General features: G+C 50.1%; 1 protein-coding gene across 1 annotated transcript in view; it reads right to left on the bottom strand.

Annotated features, from left to right (window-relative positions):
* Positions 1–21,582, bottom strand: part of GALNT18 (polypeptide N-acetylgalactosaminyltransferase 18) — a 350,227-nt gene that overhangs the window by 150,308 nt on the left and 178,337 nt on the right. Inside the window, exon 3 of the mRNA XM_047691422.1 lies at positions 7,936–8,102. Coding sequence (XP_047547378.1) covers positions 7,936–8,102 — 167 coding nt within the window. The remainder of the gene's footprint in view (positions 1–7,935; positions 8,103–21,582) is intronic.

The following is a 21,582-nucleotide window of genomic DNA, read 5'->3' on the forward strand; positions in this document are numbered from 1 at the left end:
GCCGAAGGCAGAGGCTTAACCCACTGAGCCACCCAGGTGCCCCTTGTGACCAGTTTTATTGAGGGACTACTATGTGCTGAACACCGGGCTAGGTGGCGGGACGCTGAGATGCCCAGCACCATGGCTCTCTCACACGGGTCACCTTGAATAATCTGGGCTAAATTGTTTGCTATAATTTAGCGAGTAGATAACCAGTAAAAATGGTGTGTGAGGGAGAAAGCCAGAGCACGTGGGAGTGCTTCAGGTAAATTTCCTTATCTGGCTGGCAGGTGGAGTACAGAGTGACAGAAGGGCTTTCTGGAAGCAATACCACCAGAATGGAACCTGAGGCTTGAATCTGGCAAAGGGGATGGAGGTGGGAGGATAGTCATTCATTGCTAAGCAGAGCAAATGGCCTGGAGTCACCATCACCAAAACTAGGGTACCTGGCCATGGGCTGCCATGTCCCTACAGAGGGCAGATAGCGGGAAGAATGAACACGAGGTGGCCCAGGGACAGGAGAGAGCCCTGGTGGGAGTCAGAGGACCTGAGATCCTATCTAAGCTCTGCCACTCACACGCTGTGGGGCCCCGGCAAGTCTCTGTCCTACCTAGATCCTCAGTTTCCTCCTGAGAGCCAGATGGGGTTTGATTGTCTGTCTGCCTCTCACTGTGGTGGGGGAGGGATAACCCCATGTGCTCTGTCTCTAGAGGCTGCCTGGCTCTATTCCCCATTCTGCCAACATTTGTAAAAGGTTTCAAGCAAACATGACCAGTGGGAAGGCTGGATCCATAAGCAAAGGTATCATCACCAAGAAGAGAGACCACCCAACTTCGAGTGTATGAGGTGCTGGGAACTGGCCATTCTCTTGTCGGAAGGCAGCCAAAGAGGACAAGTGTCAGGCTGGGGTTAACCACAGGGCAAGTCACTGCCATCCAAGAGCAGACTGAAATCTCCAGGGAATGAGATTCTTAAAAGAATCTTTGATATTGCCATTGCCTTGATATACTTTTAGTCACAAAATTCAGATTCATTTTAAAAATTCAAGTAGCATGAAGAGAAGGGTATATGATGTTTAAGTTTATCAAAAGAGCACATGAATTAACGCAAGGAAGCACAGAAGCCAATGGGGTGCCCTGGGGGGCACAGTCAGTCTGAGTGCCCAACTCTTGGTTTCCCTTCAGGTCCTGATCTCAGGGCCATGGGATCTCACCCCTGATCGGGCTCTGTGCTCAGCGGAGAGTCTGCTTAAGATTCTCTCTCCCTCCGCCCCTCCCTCTCACGCTTTCTCTTTCCCTCTAAAATAAATAAATCTTAAACAAAATACAGAAATTGGATATAGCAAAGGAAATTTTTCTGGAAGTGGAGGTGGCTGGATTGTGGGATGTGGTGATTCTGGCACAGCTGGTGACGGAACCTGGAAGAGCTCATGTTCAGTGAACACTTGCTCAGTGCCAGGTCCTGGGAGACCTGTGTCACCTGACTGTGCTCACCATGGAGGCTGAAGTCTGTTAGAAAACCTGTTGAGAGAGTGAATGAATTAATGAATGAATGAATAAGTGATTGCCAAGAATCGAAGGCAGGGATGATTCTGTCAGTAGCAAATGCAGGTGCTTCCTTCACTCTGGAGGTCCATAAAGGAAAAATCATTCAGTCCCAATTAAAGACACTGGCCCACTGGGATTCACCAAGAGTATGGTAATTAAAACCAGGAGGCTCAGAGCTGTGTTCCCACAATTTCTGCAGATAACGAGGAGGAGGATCCAGGGAGGGGAAATACTGCCTCAGAGTCCCAGGGCAGGCAGGGCTGGCCACCACTGTCAGGAATGCCTGTAGAGGTCAGGTAACATTGAAGGGAGGAGGCTTGGGGTCAGCCATCTGTCTCTGTGCACAGGACCTGAGTTCAGGCCACACTGGGGTAGCAGCACAAGAACCTCCCCCTCCACGTCTGCACTCTGCCCGCCACTCACATCACCTCTCTGGGTTGCAGTAGGGAGGTCCCGAGGGCCCCACCCAGGGAAGACACGCTCCACCCAGCAGTGACTCCTCCTGACGCTTGCTCGGGGGGAGCTTAAGTGCCTACTGCCCCAAGCTCCTCAGCTTCAGTACAGATGGGGGACAGCAGATAGGGCAGGGATTCCCAGAGATGTCCCACTGCCTGAGAACGCTCTGGAAAGCTTATTAAAATGCAGATTCCAACCCTTGCTGCAGACCTACAGAATCAAATTTCATTCATTCATTGAATCAACATTACACACCTACAAAGACCAGGCACTATTCTAAGTACTGGAGATACAGCAATGAACAAAACAGAAGTCCCTGCCTTCATGGAATTTACATACTGGTGGAGAGAAAACGTACAGTCACCAAGTGACGACAGTAGATCAGATAGTAATAGGTGCTGTGGGAGAAAAGAAACAAGGAAGGGATGAAGAGTGACAGGGGTCAGGACTGCCATTTCGAACAGGGTGCCATTTTAAATATTTGAGCAAAGACCTCAAGAAGTAAAAAAGCAAGTTGTGCAGATAGCAGGGGTAGGAGCATTCCAAGTGAAGGAAGCAGCAAGTGCAAATGATCTGAGGCAAGAATGTGCCTGAATGAATCTCTGTATTTCTTGATCAAGCTCAAACACTACAGTTTGAGACCACTTCAGCAGAATAACAGCATCCTACCCAGAAGCCAGCCCCTGAAAAATGGAGCTTGTTGTGGAAATTGCTAAAAAGGCAGAGAACAAGGACTCAGACTCCCTTGGCTTCTGAGGGAGAAAGCTAAAGATCTCGAGGGGCTGCTTGGATGAAGAAAGTGGTCATTGCGGGCCCTTTCCTGCATGTGTGGCTACACAGGCCCGACACCAAAACAAAAATGCCTGCAGAGGAGCAGTTTGGGAGAGACAAGGCATGAGCACACACAGAGAGTGTGACATCGCCTGGGAAGACATTCTGAAAGCTTCGCTTTGAGTTTTAAACATAAACGTCCCTTCTGTCACGCCTTATCTCCTTCAAACCTCCAAACAATCCCTGAGGTAGGAATTCCACATCCCAGTTTCAGAGATAAGGGAAATAGGGTTCACAGAGGTTAAGAGCACACAGCCAGAAAGAAGGTAGAAAGAGCTGGAACTGAAAAGCTGGCCAAAGGCCAAATTCTGTGCTTTTGCGCTCTTCCTACCAGAGCACATTGTCTTGGGAAGGAGAGAAAAGCAAGTCTTTAAGCAGTGGCCACACATCAGCTATAATTATTATTAGTTGTTGTTGTTACTGTCACTGAAACTCAGTCTCGGGGCACCCTTCGCACCTTAGAGCTTGCTCAGCCCCCTCACTGCCATTACCTCATGTGTCCTCAGTGGCCCTGGGGCAGGTGGGGCAGGCAGGGCCTGATGTCCCCACATGGCAGAGAAAACCAGACAAAGACCCACAGCCAGGAAGTGGCAGAGCTGAGACCAGAAACAGAGTCCTAGCGTGTTTCATTTCCAGTTTAGACTCATCTGCAGAACTCCCTGATGCCAGGGGCTAGAACTTCATGCCCTTGGCCCAGGCTGGGCCCTCTATCATTGTATGTGGAACTGACCTGACTTGGCCTGATCCAAAGTAAACATGAGTCCTGTGCTGAGTGAGGGGATGCCCCAGAGAAGCCAGCCCCAGATGGAGACTGCTCTGGGCCGGGTCATAGAGCCGCCTTCCCCCAAGTCAGGCTGGTCATGTCGGAAGGGCCTTTCTGCCCTTTGCAAAGGCATGATGGCTCACCTCCTCCCAGAGCCACAGTCTCAAGGGTCTCTTCCTCTCTTCTTGAGAGCTCAGCTCAGGATGGAGTGGGGTGGGGGAGGGGACCCGTTATAGGTTACACCCCCCAGCCCTGTCCACACAGGGTTATTCCAACCAGCATCAGTCCCCTTCCCACCATGCCCGCTGCCCACCTGAGGTTCTGCAAGCCACAGGATCCCAGGACTGAGCGCTATTGCTCTGCCTAGCCTCCCGGCACCCCTCCCAGCACCCCTTACTGCCTCCAGCCATTTCCCGCTTTACCCATCTGCTCCCCCCGAGTGGGACAAAGACAGGCCTTTTCTTCCCAGAGGCAGCCCTCATTTCTGTGCCCTGGATGCCATCCTCTCCTCCCTCCTTGGAGGCCTTGTTCCATGCCTTGGCCTCAAAGGATGCATGCATCCCCTCTCCAGACAAAGGAAGTCACCAGAGCTAAGGGATGGCCACCCAGATTTCTTAAAAGCTCTCCAAGCGATTCTGATGTGCCACAGGGTCTTGAGAACAGCCTGCCTTTTGAAAAAGAGAAACAGAATAGAACAGAATACAATACAACACAATACAACTGAATAACACAGACCAGACTATAATAGAAAATATCACAGTGCTCTGCACATTAGAAGGCTAACTATTGTTGCTTAACGTTTTGTTTCAATAGCGTGTGCTATTGTACGAGTGTGAGTAGGCGTGTCATCCTGGGCCATGTTGTAAATGTCTTTGTTGGTGTGGATTATGGTTAAAATGTGTGTGTGTGTGTGTGTGTGTGTGTGAAGCATTGCTCCAATTCCTGCCTTAGCTCCTGATTCTCTTTTACAGTCAAAAAATCTACCTCCTTGGTTGCTCTTCTTCTGTATCTGGCTTCCACATTCCCCAGCCCCAGCCCCCAAAGCTTCCTGCTGAGGTTTCCAAGGTCTGCACCTTCCGAATCAGGGGGCTTCTTCCCAGACTTGGTGTCCTTCCACCTGTCTGTGGGTTCGTTCAAATAAATGACTTTCACTCTGGGAATTCTCTCTGTCCACGGAGTCTGTCATCCTCCAGTCTCTTACCAACTAACCCTCCTCCTCCTTCCTCCTTAATGTCTCATGCTCAGTATTCTCTCCAGCTTTTTTCCTTCTGCCCTGTTTTTTTTTTTTAATTAATTTTTAAAATTTTTTTATAAACATATAATGTATTTTTATCCCCAGGGGTACAGGTCTGTGAATCTCCAGGTTTACACACTTCACAGCACTCACTGTAGCACATACCCTCCCCAATGTCCATAACCGCCCCACCCTCTCCCGACCCCCCTCCCCCCAGCAACCCTCAGCCTATTTTGTGAGATTGAGTCTTTTATGGTTTGTCTCCCTCCTGATCCCATCTTCTTTCATTTTTTCTTTTCCTACCCCCCAAACCCCCATGTTGCATCTCCACTTCCTCATATCAGGGAGATCATGTGATAGTTGTCTTTCTCCGATTGACTTATTTTGCTAAACATAATATCCTCTAGTTCCATCCACGTCGTCGCAAATGTCTGCCCTCTTTTCTTTGTTACCCTCTCCTCCCAGTCAAGGCTTCAGTTATTCTGTGTGTAATTTCCTCCAAATTTCCATTCCCGCATTTCCCTCTCTTGAGCCCTGGCTGTGCTGCTGACTAGCCATGTGTCAGCCTTCTGGGAACGGACATAAGTCCTAGGGAGGGGTAAACACTGACGGGGCTCAATACAGTCACGCACTTGACCATGTCAAGCCACGAGGCAAGCATCCCCATTTGACAAAATGTCATCCCCATTTTACAAAGGAAGAAGCTAAGGCTCCGAGACACTGCGGTAAGTTTTCATGGTCACTCCTCCAACAGTGGAGAGGAGCCTAGAGCCCATGACTTGACACTTCAGCCCAGAGTTCTTCCCCTTCACGCCACATAATAGAATTCCACAGGTGCAAAAGCAAAGCTACGTCTTGTTCATTAAACCAGAGGTGCTCGACCAGAGCTATGCAACAGAATTAAGAATGCTTTAAGAAACAGAGATGTCCAGATTCCACCTTAAACTTCGTATCAGGATCTTCTGAGGAGAGAGGTTGTCTTGTCTAGCTTTCTGTTTTGAGGTAATTACAGATTCATAGGAAAGTGCAAAGAGGTGTACAAAGAGGTCCCGTGCCCTGTCCCCCTCCCCGGCCTCCTGCAACACTGGCATCTTACGTACCTACAGCACAATATCAAAATGAGCACGTGGATGTTGCCTCCGTCCGCAGAGCTTTCAGATCTCTCCAGGAAGACACGTACCCATTTGGGGTCGAGTATGTAATTCTGTGCAATTCTTGTCTCATGCAGCGTTGAGTAGCTACCAGTACAGCGCGGACATTTAACTGTACCATCAGCATCATATATGTTAGAGTAAAGCCTCTGACAGCTCCCATCCCCGAGGAAGACCATCCTGAGGCTCCCGTCCACTACTCCTTCTGCCTCTCTCCCCTGGGAACGTACCATCTCTTCAGAGCCACCCTGGCTTAAAACCAAGCCAAAATTCACCAGCCCTCCTTAGGCCTCCCTGCCCTCAATCCCCATAGCCACCCCACAGCAGAAAATGGCCTAACGAGGCCTCTTGCCTGGGAGATGTCCTCACCCTTGGAGAGATGGCTCATTCATCCTTCGCCTTCTCATTGTGTAAAAGGGGAGGGGCCAGCAGGCCTGGGTGGAGCAAGTCGGGGTGCATGGGTGGGCTAGTCAAGCTGTTCTGGTGTTAGCCACTGGGGGATGGGAGCTCTTGTGGGCATCCATTCCATGGACACAAGCAAGGGAACAAGGAGCTGTGAGAAGTGGGAGCTGAGCCCCTTCCCGTATCACTCATAATAGACAATCATCTTTAAAACTATGCTGCCAGGGGGCGCCTGGGTGTCTCAGTCATTAAATGTCTGCCTTCAGCTCAGGTCATGATCCCGGGGCCTGGGATCGAGCCCCACATTGGGCTCCCTGCTCCACGGGAAGACTGCTTCTCTCTCTCCTACTCCCCCTGCTAGTGTTCCCTCTCTTGTTGTCTCCCTCTCTGTCAAATGAATAAATAAATAAAAATCTTTAAAAAAAAATAAAACCATGCTGCCTATTTGTTTCCATCCTCTGATGTCTTTTCCTCCCTTCACACCCATGGAACAATTAGAGTCAAGTGATTCATAAGCACTGCCCTTCAGAAAGCTCTGAAATTCGCCTCATAGCAGCGTTCCTACACTTCTTACTACATGAGAAAATGACAAAGAAACTTTGCTTATTGAGATGAAATATATTTCAAGTATCTGATATGTTTCAGCTTTAATTGATAACAAAACACAAATTGCCCATCTGAACTTCTCATTACAGCAACTGATTCATTGGAAAATTTACTACCTGACACCCAAGAAAGCACTAAAGAGAACATAGGCCCAGTGACTCTATGATCCTGTGACCCGGCGGTCTGGTTTCTAAAATCAAGCATTATCCAAAGTACATCCATTTTAATCATCCTATCAAGAGTGCTGGTTTTAAAGCCATCTCGGTACCTGGTCTCTAAGTCTGGAGAATATTATGGGGGCAGTGTACGTAGGCATGACAGGCCCTGAAATTCACACCAAGGGAAAGAGGTAGCTGGTAGTGGCTGGAGAAGGGGGGATAGGATTGGGGGGCTCGAATCAGTGTTTGGGGGGCCACCTGGGGCTTTGCTAAGGCCAGACAGAGCAGGGAGCAGGGCATCCAGCAAAGAGGACAGACTTTGAGTGGCTCTGTTATTGTCACCATGTTACATACCCACTACCAGCCCCACCATTGAACCACTGAGACCTTCACCATCACCAACACCATCGATACCTGCGCCCTCCCCCGCCCCAACCACTGCTAAGACAACACAAGCTATCTTCCAGGCAGATGCCAAGGAACATTACAAACTGAATGGACGCTTCCCAGAAAAGAGTCCCTGGGAAGGTTCACCATGTACGTGGTGGGAGTGGAGGTCAGGGCTATTTGCCTTACGCTGCAATAGAACACTAGAGGAGACAGTGCCCAGCCAGTAAGGAGAAGCTGGGGGACCAAGCCCCTCCAGGATGCAAAGAGGGCACGCCTATGGAAGGAACCTTCCAGAGCGGTGACCCTCAAGGACCTCCCATCTCTGAAGCAACATCTCAGAGAAGGAGCAGGGGCGGAGAGCCGTAAGAAAATGAGAACCACCCTGGGGGGCTGAGCCCAAGGGAGGCCGGGCACTCACCATTACTGCTGTTGTCATCCACCAGGATGATCTCCTTGAGTAGGTGTGGGGGCGTGCGCTCGATGGCTGAGTGGATGGAGCGCAACAGCACGGACAGCGCTTCGTTGACGAAGATGAACACGATGCTCACCTCCGGCAGGCTATCGGGGAAGGAGAGGTTGCGGCACCTAGAAAGAATAGCCAGGCTCTTAGATCTGTCAGGGACTTGTGTGGGGTCTCCCCAGGGGCTGGCCCACCCCAGGTCTTGGCTCTAGCTTTGTGGGAGGGCTCAGGAGTCCAGATTCTTCCCCAGGCCTCTGATGTGATACATAAGACAAGCCCTCAGTATGCAACAGACAGGCTCACACCATTACAACTGGTGGGAACCACCAGAGAGTCTGAATCTGTCACTGACGATCCCAGCTGAATAGTTGTACAATTAGCACCAAGGGCAGTACCTGGAATCCATTAAGTGGTTACTGAGTATTTACTGGAAGAAAGACTCAGTATTTCTTAACCCACTAGGATAGAAAACGCAAGCAAAGGGAAGTTTTCATCTTTTCAAAATGGCAATCAACATCTAGGTGAAGGCAGACCTTTGGTGATCTGGCCTCAGGAGAGAAATACGTGTCCTTCCTGAGACTTTGACTTCCAGAGGCCACTCTGCCTCACTCCAGGAGGCATATGTGCCTGGGACCTCTCCTACTTCTCATTCACCACCAGGATCCAACCTCCAGAACCAGGCTGAAACTAGAGCCAGAGTCTCCACATGAATGAGGGATGGAAGGACAAGGCCAATCTCATTTCACAGATGAGGGCACTAAGGCTGAGAGAGACTGAGTCCCCATCGTGAGCTTCCAAGACAGAAACCCAACTCTGGCCTCTGACATATATACCAGGGCTCTTCCTTCCAGGAAAAATGGTTGCTGGAGAGATTGCCTCTAACTGTCCCATTTCCCCCCTAATTCTCCTAAAATCCTGAAGTCATTGGAAGTCTCTTACCCAAAGGACCTGAGCAAAACTTTAAAGTCTGCATGCTCTTCTCCATGCAAAGAGGAAGGCATGACGACTGCAAGCATTGCCTTAGTGGGCAGGAAACCATGGCTGGTGCCCTGCTCTGGCTGAAAGGAACCATCCTTCCAGAAGGCATTGCCTCCCATCTTCAGGATAGTTGAATGAAAGCAAAGAGCAGAAATTATAGGCCGTGGGCTCAAAGAGGAGGCTGTCCACTCCCCCCACTGGCCACGGACGGCTCCGGGGCTCAGAGCTGGTGACCACGTTGTGTGGCTCCAAAGTGGGAGGTGCAGCCGGTCAGAATGCGCAATAATGAGCATAATAGCACCGAGTTTCTGCTTGTCGGCAATTAAAGTGCTGCAGGATAGGAATGGGCCTGTTCTTCCTTAATGAGGAAGGCTGCAGGGTAACCAGAGCCGAGCAATTTGGAGAAATCACCGTGGGGCCCCAGCCTGCTTAAGAGCAGGAGATTAATAAACTAAAATCACTGTCTCTATGGTTACCAGAAATTTACAGAAACTTCTCCCATTCTATTTCCAGCTCTCCTCTTTCGCTAAAGAGGGGTGGGGGAAGGGGAGGAGTTGAACCTTTTCCCAAATCTGCCTCGTTCTTACAATTTTAATAAAACCACCAGGTAAACAGATTGGTGTGGAAGGCATTCGTTCTTGTATATAATGGAATAGATGTTTATTGAGCTTCTTCCGTGGGGTACTACTGTAGGCAGGGTGTGGATGAAACACCTATCTTTACCGCACTTAGACTTTGACAGGGGAAAGAGCAAATTGGAAGCAAAAAAAAAAAAAAAAAAAAAGATACAATCTCATACGAGTACTGAGATAAAAGTAACACTGGGTAGGAGGACAGGATGATGCCTTGGCAGCTGTTCCAGAAGGAGTGGTCAGGGAAGGCCTCTCGGGGGAGGATTTAGTCAGAAACTTAAATAGCATGAAAAAGCGAGCCGTGCAAAGGCCCGGTGGGGCTGAGGGAACAGCGATGTGATGAGAGAGGAAACAACAGGGGAAAGTGGCTCACGTAAGTGCAGTGAAGGGGTGAAGGGGATGGGGAGGAGAAAGACTGGAAGGATTCTTTAAGCTCATCAGACCGTTTCTAAAATTTTTTGTTGTTGTCCTGAGTGTGATTTTTATAAGAGCCATGAGAAAGTTTGTAGTTAGCAGTCAATTCCTCTGACTAGTGCTTACTTGTGTCTATCAAGACCAGCAGCTGGCCTTTCCTTAGGCATGAAAAATGACAGAAGCATTCACATAAAACCTGCTCACTAGTTGCGTTTTAAAAATCATACCATATATGGTCAAACTGCTTTTTATTTTATTTTGATAAAGTAAAGTGAACAGCTCCCAATAAGGTCAGTACAGGGGTACATGTTCGCTGTCCTTCCCACTAACCCCAACAGCAGGGAAGATGGTGCCCCGTGTCTGGAAGCATTTCTCCACGGTTCTTCGGGTCCTCAGAGCTCCGCTAACTAGAGCTCCAGACTGTTGATGGGTGTTTTCCAGAGCTGGGGGTTAACTGTCTTCCTCTACTCCCCTCCCTCCCTTCCTTCTTCTGAACATAACCACTCTTCCTCCCTATCCCAAGGAGACCAAGTTTAATCTCTCCCAGTATTGTCATGCCCACTCCAATGGTTTGAACCCACAGGGTCTGGGAGGCGACTCCTGATGGTCTTTCCCTAAGCAGAATGGAAATGTTATATTTGTTTTATAAGCTAAACTCTGCTGATCACCATTTTTGCATGAAAGACTCTTTCAAACACAAGGCTTTTATATGCAACCGCTTTGGAACATAACAGAACACCTAGAGTTGTGTATGGCATTGGTACGTGTTTGTGTCTGTCCCCCTCTATTAGAATGCAGTCTTCCAAGAGCAGGGGCTTTATTTTGCTACTGTGCTCTTGCCCTTAAACCAGAGTCTGGCACACAGTAGGTTGTTGGAATTAAATGAAGCTCACAGGGCTATTGATCTTATGGAAGGCCTAAATTTCATATGCATGTCACTGGCCCCAGCACGTTCCTTTTTTTCTGCAAACCTCCTCCCTGTGTTGGAGAGTCAGGGCCTCTCTCCACCACCTCCTCCCCTGAATTTATGGCCCTAGTTCTTCACGTTCATCTCGGGCAGCTCTCTGATTCTTGGTACTGTAATTAGGTGATCCCTCCGAGCCAAATGTCCTGACCTCCTTAAATCTTTCTTTCCTTCCTTCCTTCCCTCCCGTTCTCTCCTGGGAGCTGCTCAGGGTCCTCCCAGCAGTAACTGTGCCACCCTGGCCTCTCTCTCCCCGCACTGTGAGGCCCCCTTCGGTTATGGGAACCTAACCTCAATATGGGTATGGCCAAGCAGAGGTGAAAGGGTGGGACAAGAGCTCCGCCTCAACTTGCCTGTGACCCTGGGGGAACCCCTGTACCTCTCTCCAAGTCACGTCATAGAATAAGGGAGGCAGAAGAAATGACCACTCAGTCATCTTTTCTTTCGAAAATTATATAAAATTTGGGGTCTTCTATCTCTCACAGGGTGAAAACAAGACACTTCATTAAAGACTTGGTTTGCACACCTGTCCTCCCTCCCATGCAGCATCCGGTCACCACGAAGTGCCACTACACATGTCCCCTTACTGTCCTTAGGATGACGCAAGGTGACCACGTGTCCCGGTTTACCCACGACTTTCCTGGTTTCAGCACTGAAAGTCCCAAGTGAAGCAGGACAGTCAGTCACCTTATAAGTAGACCACAACGTCCCCAGCCTTACTGAGGGGAGGGACAGAGCTTGCTCCGGGCGGCACACCCGTGCCCAGCACAGTGGCTGGCCAACAGCAGGGACTCGGTCAGTCCCTGCTGAAAACATTGGTTCTACCTTCTGCTGAATACATCAGTACTACCTTCTCTAAGTTCCCAGCACACACACGTCAACACACTGAAGCAAAACTTGCAGTGCAGGAGAAAGGAGGCAAAAAGAAGGGGGAAGACAGTCTGTCAGGCAAGATGTCCACATACGTGCTGGTCACACTCACCATCGTCACTGCTGAACACTGAACTCAGGGCAGGAGCCTGCCTGCCACAGGGCAGCTCAAGGCTTTCAAAGGGAAAACACATTCAAGAAGCCCCTTGGAAGAGAATTGTTCCAGACCCCAGCCCAGCACTTCTGCTCCAGAGGCCAGCCAATTGCTTTGCTCATCAACCCCCACTGCAGCCCCCCTCCCCACCCCGAGAGCTTTGCCTCTGCATTCACACCTCTGAGATGTCCTCCCCCAGCACTTCTATCCTCCAGGGTCCAGGGTCTGGCCCCCACACCCTCTGCTCCCAGCACCCTGCTCCCCACCTGCTCTGGGGGTCTGCCTCTCTGCTCCCTGTTCCCTGCTCACCTCCCTAGGAAGGCCCAGAGGACGTGAGGGTCACATAGGACTAACTGGCCTTCCCCTACTGATGCTTCTGGGGAAAGCCTGACTGTACAGGACCAGTTCCTTACTTATTTTGAGAAGAGCCATATTCTCCTATAAAATTAATCCACAAAAGTTCCCTTTTTACTTTTATTCTTGTTCAAAGTCGAGCCATTTTCCACTAGAGACAAAAACAAGGCATTTCTGAGTGGGGAGTACTACGGCTGTCTAATAAGCTGGAATTGATGGTCATGATAAACTCAGCTTTATCGATCTCTCACATAGAAGGTGATGCGGGATGGGAGCCGCTATGCAGAGAGGCCTCTTGGCGGAGCTCCCCAAGATGGTTTTGATCTGCGTATAAAGCACATTTATATCAAGAGCTTCAGGGCCACTGTTGCCTGTGAGAGGCAGGGAAGCAGTGGCCAAGTAGCGAGGCCAACCCCAGCTCCCGGCGGCCGGGTACCACTCTGGGCAGCGGCCAGAAGCCTCTGTGTGGCATCGGTGGATTCTCGCCTCCCTATGACTGTGGCAAGTCTACAAGCTCCCAGTCTGTCAGGGTGATAACTCATGGGGAGGCTGCTTGACCTGGGGTGGGAGGAGTGGGTAGACCTCTTCCAGGATGAAGATCAAAGTCGAATGTGAGCTGAGGCTTCCTGCCAGTGCAGGGGTCACCAAATCCAACTATGCCAGGGTGCTCGGAGCCAAGACAGGGCCTTCCTGGACCAAGCAGCAGCACAGCAGGACGATGACACGCCCAGCTCCCCTGACTGTCCCCAGCCCCTCTTTCTTCCCAGCCTTTTCCCCGGAGGCCCTCCCCTGCAGTGGTGGTCAGCACATAAAGGTTCAGGGACACCATTAACTACCTAGAACATAAACCCTGGGACAGAGCTTGGTCCCAGGGTCAGCACTGCCCTCTTGGTCCTTCAAGACTGTGAGTGTCCTCACTCTAGCCTTCCCCCACCTGCACCCACAGGACTTGCTTGCTCCTCCTCTGACCTCACTTGGGTGCACTGCTGGCTTCTTCTAGAACTTTCCAGGTGAACTAGGCTCCCAGGCTTGCCTGCATCCAGTCTGCTGGACTTAATGAAACCCACAGATGAGGGCAATGAGGAGCTTTTCATTGAGCATGAGGATAGTTAAGATTTTCACTCCCTCTGGCTGGCACCTCTATTTCCATGACGTCTACAGCTAAGGGACTGTGTGGTGCCTGCTACCCCTACTGCCCACAGACCCCGTACAGAATATTGAGAAATTATAATAGTAAGAATTTCCAGTTTCTGAGTGCTCATGATTTGCCATATACCATGCTAAGAGATGTATGGATATTTTTACTTCTCCCCACCTTTTATTCCTTCCTACAATCCTGTATGGCAAACACCATTATCCCCGTTATACAGATGAGGAAAATAGGGCTAAGACAGTAAGGTATTTGCCAGGGCGTAAACCTGGGCTCATTTGTCTCCAAAGCCTGTACTCAGAATCCCTGCTAAACTAGGTCTGTATCTTCCTTCCCACTTTCACCCAGAGATGCGTCTGGCAAAACAATGGTGTTGTGACAAGCCAGAGACCTGGTGGGGCTGGGGGGCAAAAGAGATGTCACTCTGGGCTGCTAACTCTGATGAAAGATGGAGAGGATGCCATGTGCCCAATGTGTGCAAGGACGATAAAGTACTGTTGGGCACCCGAAGCCTGAAGCTCCTCCTGGTGCATTGTTCTCATTGGGATAAACAATTCCTGTGACTCCTCGTGTAAAGGGGTCTGAGTCTTCTGTCCCATGGCCTCATCATTTGCCCACCACTGGGGGACCAGAGACTGATTCCTGAGCTCCATGTAGCTACCAACAGCATGGCCATCAGCATACAGGGCAGCCTGGCCCACGAGCTGTGTGTGGCCAGATCTGGCAATAGTGAAGGAGGACCAGCGACACGGCCCAGCCCTCTCTTGTGGGAAGGTTGAACGTGAGATACCCCAGAAGGTAGAAGAGGAGTCTGGGGCAGTAGCAATGATGGGGTTGGAACAGGACAGGTCAGGGAGCTGGAGATACAGACAGTAATCATTAGAGACAGCGCTCTAACACGTGAGTCGGGAGGATGCCCCTCTCGTCCATACCTGAACATGTGGCTTCCGGTTGTGTGATGACGTGACCAGGCGTGAGCATCAGCTGACAAAGAACCCCACCGGTCTGTGGTTGCTGAATGAGCTCAGCTCCTTGCTCCGAGAGAACACACATGAGCCCCAGGAAGGAGAGGCCCGCTGTGATTCCTGGGCTGGAACGGGATCCCCCGTCAGACTCCCACAGCCTCCTTTGGCTCACTTGCATGTCACTTTCATGCCATCGCAACATGTTTTTATGTGATTATGGAACAAACACCAGCATCTCCGCTAGCCTCTAAACTACACAAGGTCAAGACCACATCTGATTTACTCACCAGGTATCGCTAGTACCTTGTACCGCACTCAGCACAGAGTAGAAACTCAGAAGCCCTGGATGTCTGGCTGAATGAACAAATGAATCAGTACTTGAATGGCGAACAGGAGAACTGATTCAGGTCCATGAAAGGCCTATGGGTGGGAATTTCAGCATGACCCGGCAGAGCAGCCATCACTGAGCTGAACAGTAAGTCACTGACAAAACCCTGGACGACTTCCTCACATGAAAAGAGCTGCTGTAAAAATCATCATGAACTTGGTGCCTGAGAACAACACAAAAGCATTATTTTACGAGGAAGGTACAAAGGGACTTGGTAACATGCAGGAGGTCACACAGTTTGTAAATAAGGGCCCGGGCCTCGCAACCCACGTTTTAAACATTGCTCTGCAATATATGCAGAAGCTTCATCTGTTTGCCATGTTATCCGGTTTCTCTTATCCTCCCACACGCTAGCACAGTACATGGAGCCAGGGTGGGGATATCCAGAGGCTTTGGGGACCTGGCGAGATGCCACATCTGGCTCAGCTGTGGAAGAGATGGCAGACATCTAAGAACTGGGAGCTTTAACTGTCTGCAAGGCGAGGGAAACAGGCCCGTCTGATAAGAAACCACAGATAGGTAAACTACTCAGTAGATGCCATCATCAAAGTGTCCGGCTTTCATCCAGAGGGAGAGCTTCTACAAACATCTTTCAGGTGATTATACCAATTTAGAGAAAGGATCTGCTATATCAAATGTCGATTGTAAGTAGGACAAGAGGGAAAAGAGTCATTTGAAATGTAAACACTCGTCAGGAATCAAGGAAACCATTTGTTCCTAAAACATCTTACTAGAAATCCAGGGGAAATGGAATCCCTGGGGCTACATGGACAGCGGCCCAGGGAACAAGCCACCTCAGGGACTGAGTGTCTCTGTGTGGCAAGTTTGTGGGTGAGCAGATCAGGCCCGTGGTAAGGAGAAAGTGAGGTGGGGGGAGGTGGGCCCCAGGTCAGGAAAAAGAGGATGGGGCATCTTTGCTCTCCATCAGACCTGGCTCCGGCCTCCTCCCCAGAACTCTGGGCCTGGAGAGAAATCCCTCTATTTGACCCGCCTGGCCCACCTCTCCCCTAGTGCCGGTGTCGATGGCCTGTCCCATGTGGCTTCTTGTCCACACAGCAGTCCTCTGGGTACTTAAAGTCATGGTCATGTTCCCCCAAGCCATCCCTGTTACAGATCCAAGACCCAGATGACACATGTAACAAAAAGTTAAATAGCAGTTACTCTGTGTCAGGCAGTGTTCTAAATATTACCATCGCTACTTTGTACATAGGAAAATCATGGCATAGAGAGGCTGGGGAACGAGTTGGAACTGAACCAGCTTGTACCAGTATTCCATAATATAAGCAGAAACTGCATCTGTTTGTCATGTTCCCTACTTTCTCTCTTGGCTCCTTCTCCTCTGAACATACTCCTTTCTCTCTATCCCTTAAAATCCAATTCTGCATTTGCCATCTGAGTGGCAAAATAGACAAAACTATCACCTCCCCCTGTAAAGACATTATATTTCTATTAATACAGCTCTAGATTATATTATCTTTAAGAGCAGCCCACATGATACTCTTGGCGCATAACAAGCTTCACATTAAGAACTGTTTTCAGAACTGTGTTCCCTCAAGGGCTTTAGGAAAGGAGTGTGACCCTACCCCCAACTGTGCCTGGTTAACATTTTCAATGCAATAGCAGAATTACTACTAAGGTTTCCCCCCCACTTTGTTTGGAGGATACTGTCAGGGAGGACACATCTACAGATCTCTGGATCGCCTCCATAGAGCCACGATCCCAAACCAGAAAAGGTCATCTGGGCCGGGGAGGGCAAGGGTGACAAGGCAGTGTCCTAAAGACACAAGACCCAGCTCAACATACTTGCTCTGCCACATACCACCTGTGGGAACTTGAGTAAGTTTCTCAACTTGACAAATACTCAGTATTCTTTTATAGGAAACAGGAATAATAATAATGACCTCCAAGAGACGGGAGGATGAAGTGAAATTAGAAAATACACACCAAGCAGTCAGCCCAGCATGGGGCATACAGTTAAGTGAGCCAGTGGCGGGTCTTAGTCAACATCATTAGCCCCTGGGTAGCAACTCCCACATGGTCCAGCGACCAGGATCCCAGCTGCTCCCCCTAGAACCATCCCCTTTGTGCCCCGGGGCCAGGTGCTTAATTTTGGGGGCCCAGGGCAAAGGGAAAAGATGGTGGTATTCACAAATTATTCTGAGTTTTAGCCCAGTGACGACAGAGCTTTGAAACCAAGCACAGGGCCTCTCCAGCATCCCGAGGATCCTGTGCAAGAGGCTGCACACTGCGTGAGTTTCCTAACACTAATACTGCTGCTGCAAGAAAGCACTACACACCTGGTGGCTTAGAACCACGCACATTTATTATCCTGCCGTTCTGGGGGTCAAAAGTCTGACGCGGGCCTCATGCAGCGAAAATCACAGTGTTGGCAGTGCTGCGTTCCTTTCTGGAGGCTCACGGTGATCATCGGTTTTCCTGAGTTTTCCCAGTATCTAAAGCTTGCCCATGTGCCTTGGTTTACGGCTCTTTCCTGTCTTCAAGGCCAACAATGGTTAGTAAAGGGCTGATCCCTCTGCAATCCCGCTGGCCTGACTCTTCTGCCTCTCTCTTCCACTTGTAAGTGCCCTGTGATTACACAAGGCCCATCCCGATAATCCAGGATAATCTCTTTATTTTAAAAGCAGCTGACGAAGGACCTTAATTCCATCTGCAACCTTGATTCTCCTTCGCCATGTACTAGACCATAGTCATAGGTTCCAGGGATTAGAACATGGGTGCCCTTGGGAGACAGTTACTCTGTCTACTCTACATAGCCAGCCAGACCTGCCGGCCCACCAAGTCCAGAGATCTCTGCTATGTGTCTAGAGTCTGCACCCCGAGGACCCTACAGCCCTCCGATCCATTCAGGCAAACCTGTGGCCACACCCCAACGGTGGCAGCAAACACCCAGTCACCTTGGATGGACTCTAACCTGCTCCTAGGGGGCCCGAGCCCCTGGCTCCAGGCTGCATGCTTTCTCTGCTATAATCCCATTCCAGATCTTTCTGCTTGGATATTCACACAGGACCTCTCTGGTTCAGGAATAGGGCTGGGGTGTGTGTGGGTGTGCGTGTGCATGTGTGTGTGTGTGTGCATGTGCACATACCCATCCCAGTTGCTCCATCCTGGGGCTGCAGAAAATAGTCTAACCCCCCACCCTTAGTCATCCCCCCATGCCTTGGTCTCAAGCTTGAGCCCCCTAGTCCCTAGTCAAGCCAAAAGCCAGTTCACCCTACCCCCTGGGGGGGAGGGACAAGGACCTCTGGGGACACTGGAAAGAAAGAGGACATGATCACTGACGGACTCAGGAGACTGAAGGTCTCCCGGAGAGAGGCAGGAATACAACCTGCCAAGGCTCTGCCCTGAACTACCTTGGAGGTAGGCCATAGAGTTGCCATGGTAACTTAAAGCCTTGAAGCTTACCACCCGGAGCTCCCTTTCTCCTACCCACACCCAAATGCCCACTAGCTCAGGCACTTGTCCCTTACACTTTCTGCAGCTCCTGTTCGGGAATACCACTGCCCGAAGGAAAAAATGAGGCATGCACCTGTTGTTGTGAAACCATGGGCTCCCATATGCCACCTGCTCGACCTGCTGCCGCTGGCTGGGGGCCTGCCTGTACGTTCCTGACCTGAGCTGGTGAGTGGCCTCAAATGCTCATGATCCTCCTCCCCCACAATCACAACTCATCTTCTCAGTGGTCCCCCAAAGATGCTGCCTCCATCCTCTCTTTCCATCCTACCCGTAGAGACCGTCCTGATCACTTTCTTACTTATGATTAAAAAAAAAAAAAAAGCTTCATCTGCATGCAGTAAAATTCACAGATCTTAAGTGAATTTGATGAGTTTTGGCAAATGTAATCCACACCCCAATAACACTTGCTTTTCCCCTCTTCTCTTTTCACCCCTGGTGGGTTATTTGGGAGACTACAGACAAGGAGGAAGAGGGTGGGTCCTCTGTGTGCTCAAGCACACCGGGAGAGCCACAGGAACGTTTGGAATTTGCATCTGGGCGTGGGAGAGACGGGGCCTAGTCCAGCCAGCCTGACATGCAGTTTCTCTCCCCTTCAGTCCTGAGGCCTGGGTGTCTGCAACCTAGAAAGTAAGAAGGCAAATCCCTGCCCAGATCTGGCAAAGGCCTCTCCTGGGGTGACATCCAGGGGGATCACCAGAGGAAGACACCAATGTCCATTCTCTCCTGAGTCTTTTCACCTGGGTGATGCTTGTTAAAACAATGAAGGGAGAATGAATGGCAATTTTTTTTTTTTTTTTTTTTTTTTTGTCAGAGAGAGAGGGAGAGAGAGCGAGCACAGGCAGACAGAATGGCAGGCAGAGGCAGAGGGAGAAGCAGGCTCCTGCTGAGCAAGGAGCCCGATGCGGGACTCGATCCCAGGACGCTGGGATCATGACCTGAGCCGAAGGCAGCTGCTTAACCAACTGAGCCACCCAGGCGTCCCGGTGAATGGCATTTTGATTTCCCTCAAAGCCAGCTGTCCTGGAGCCTTGAGGAATCTGTCCTTTCTCTGCACAGACTTAAGAATCCAGAAGAGGCTAATAAAACTGACACGTTTCTGGTTCCTCTGTCCTCCCTTCCCCAGGGGAGTGCCATCATAACTAGTCAAAGGAGGCTCCTTGCAGATGTCTCTCCAGATCCGTCCTCCCTGTTACAGAGAGCACAGAAGAACAGGGCTTCCATGGGCCATCCAATTCCAGCCCTGACTTACTCCAAACCTACAAGAATGGATCTTCTGCAAGGAGGCCAGGAGATGGTCTGCAAGCTTTCGGACCCCCTGCCTTGCTCTCCCACCACCTTCCATATAGATTCCCGCTATGGTGTAAGCCCCTCGAGGTTTCCCTGCCTGATGCTTTACTGGGTGCCTGGCATACACTTGGAGCTCAATACATGTTTGTGGGATGAATAAATTAATAAATCCTAGCAAGCAGCTGGATGGACTTTTCTGCTTCTGGTTATGTCTCCTGCTGTGTAAAAGGCCCTGGGTGTAGAATGGTCCCTTCAGCCAGATGACAAAAGTGGGTCAGATTGCCTCTTTCGGCACCAAGAAAGGAGACAAAATAAGGGGCCAGCCAGAGATGATGGAAGAGAGGGTGGAGCGGGATTTGGAACACCCATATCCCAGTCCAGGAATGAAGCCAAGCATAACGTCAGGGTTAGCACTTGGAAGAGCAAACCCAAGAATACAAAGAGCAAAGTGCAAAATCCAAGGACACCTCCGGGAGCAGAAGTCCTCAAGGACACTGAGAATGAAGCAGGAACCACTTGACCAGACTCTTCTGGAGACTGTCCTCAGCACAGTGCTTCGTCTCCAGATGCTAGCCACCCCCGCCCACCCTGCCTCATATCCTAACATTACTTGCAGCAAAGACATCATCCCCAGCCTTGATAATGGGCTTTATGTTCGCCACAACAGTTTTTCCAGCGCTCAGAGACTTTCCCAACTCAGACGCACCAATCGGCCCATGCTACATACTGATAAAGCAGTCCCCATCCCCATTAGAGTGCCACCAATGGACACTCCAAGGCAGTAAGCATGGTGGCAGTTACAAACACGAATTCTATTGCCAGACTACCTGGGCTCAAACCCCAGCCCTGCCACTAGCAGTCTTGCACAGAGGTTATAGTCTCTTCATGCCTCAATTTCCTCTTTGGTAAAATGGGAACAAATAATAATACTGTCAGATAATAAAAAATATATATATTGGTCTCTGCCCCTGGCTTCTGCTAATAGTTGGTCTTTGGTCTTTGATCCCAGTTCCTGACACGGAGATCCTAAAACCCTTGTCATTTCCTGAGTGACAGGAGTGTCTGACACAGAGTTCCTAAGTCCCTTGGAATTTCCTGGGTGATGGGAGCATCTTTGGATCTAATGAGGTGATTCTTGTGGGCCCTGAATGAAGGCCGGTCACCAGAAAGACCAAGCTTTGATTCGAAGTCTGGAACTTTTGGCCTCACCTCTGACTCAATCCTCTGGACAGAGGCAAGGGGCTGGAAAGTGAGTTAATAATCCATCGTGCCTACATGATGAAGCCTCCATGCAGATCCTCAAAGCATCGGGTTCAGAGAGTTTCCAGGTTGCTTCCAGGAGGATCCTATACCCCCAGTCCATGGGGACAGAAGCTCCTGTGCCGGGGACCCTCCCAGGCCTCATATATATCTCCTCATCAGACTGCTCATCTGTGTCCTGTATTACGTCCTTTGGAATCCACCGCTAAGTGTAAGCATTTCCCTGAGTTCTGTGCCACTGCTAGCAAATGACTGAACTCCAGGACAGGTGGTGGGGACCTCCCTTTACAGCTGGGCAGAAGCACAGGTGACAACTGAGACTGGTGACTGGCCTCTGGAGAGGGGACAGTGTCGTGGGACTGAGCCCATAGCTGGCGGGACTGACGCTAACTGCTGGTAGGTAGTGCTAGAACCAAAGTGAATTGTAGGGCCCCCAGCTAGGGTCACAGGTGTGGCTGGTATGGAAAAGCCCCAGAGAGCTGGGCTCAGAGGGACTGTGAGTAGGACAGTCAAGAACAGTGTGCGATTCCCAGACGAGTCCCTATTCCAGAAGGTTACCGCAAGGCGTCAAATAGTTAACAGAAATCAAGTGCCAAACATGTCCCAGCAAACATGGCTCAGGCTACAGAAATGTTTGCCAGTGTAATTTGGAATGGGATGATAGTAAAGACTTTGAAAAAATGTTTCCAAAATGAGTGAAACAGGATAAGCTAGG

This window comes from Lutra lutra, chromosome 10, assembly GCF_902655055.1.
Source record: "Lutra lutra chromosome 10, mLutLut1.2, whole genome shotgun sequence".
Lineage (NCBI taxonomy): Eukaryota > Metazoa > Chordata > Mammalia > Carnivora > Mustelidae > Lutra > Lutra lutra.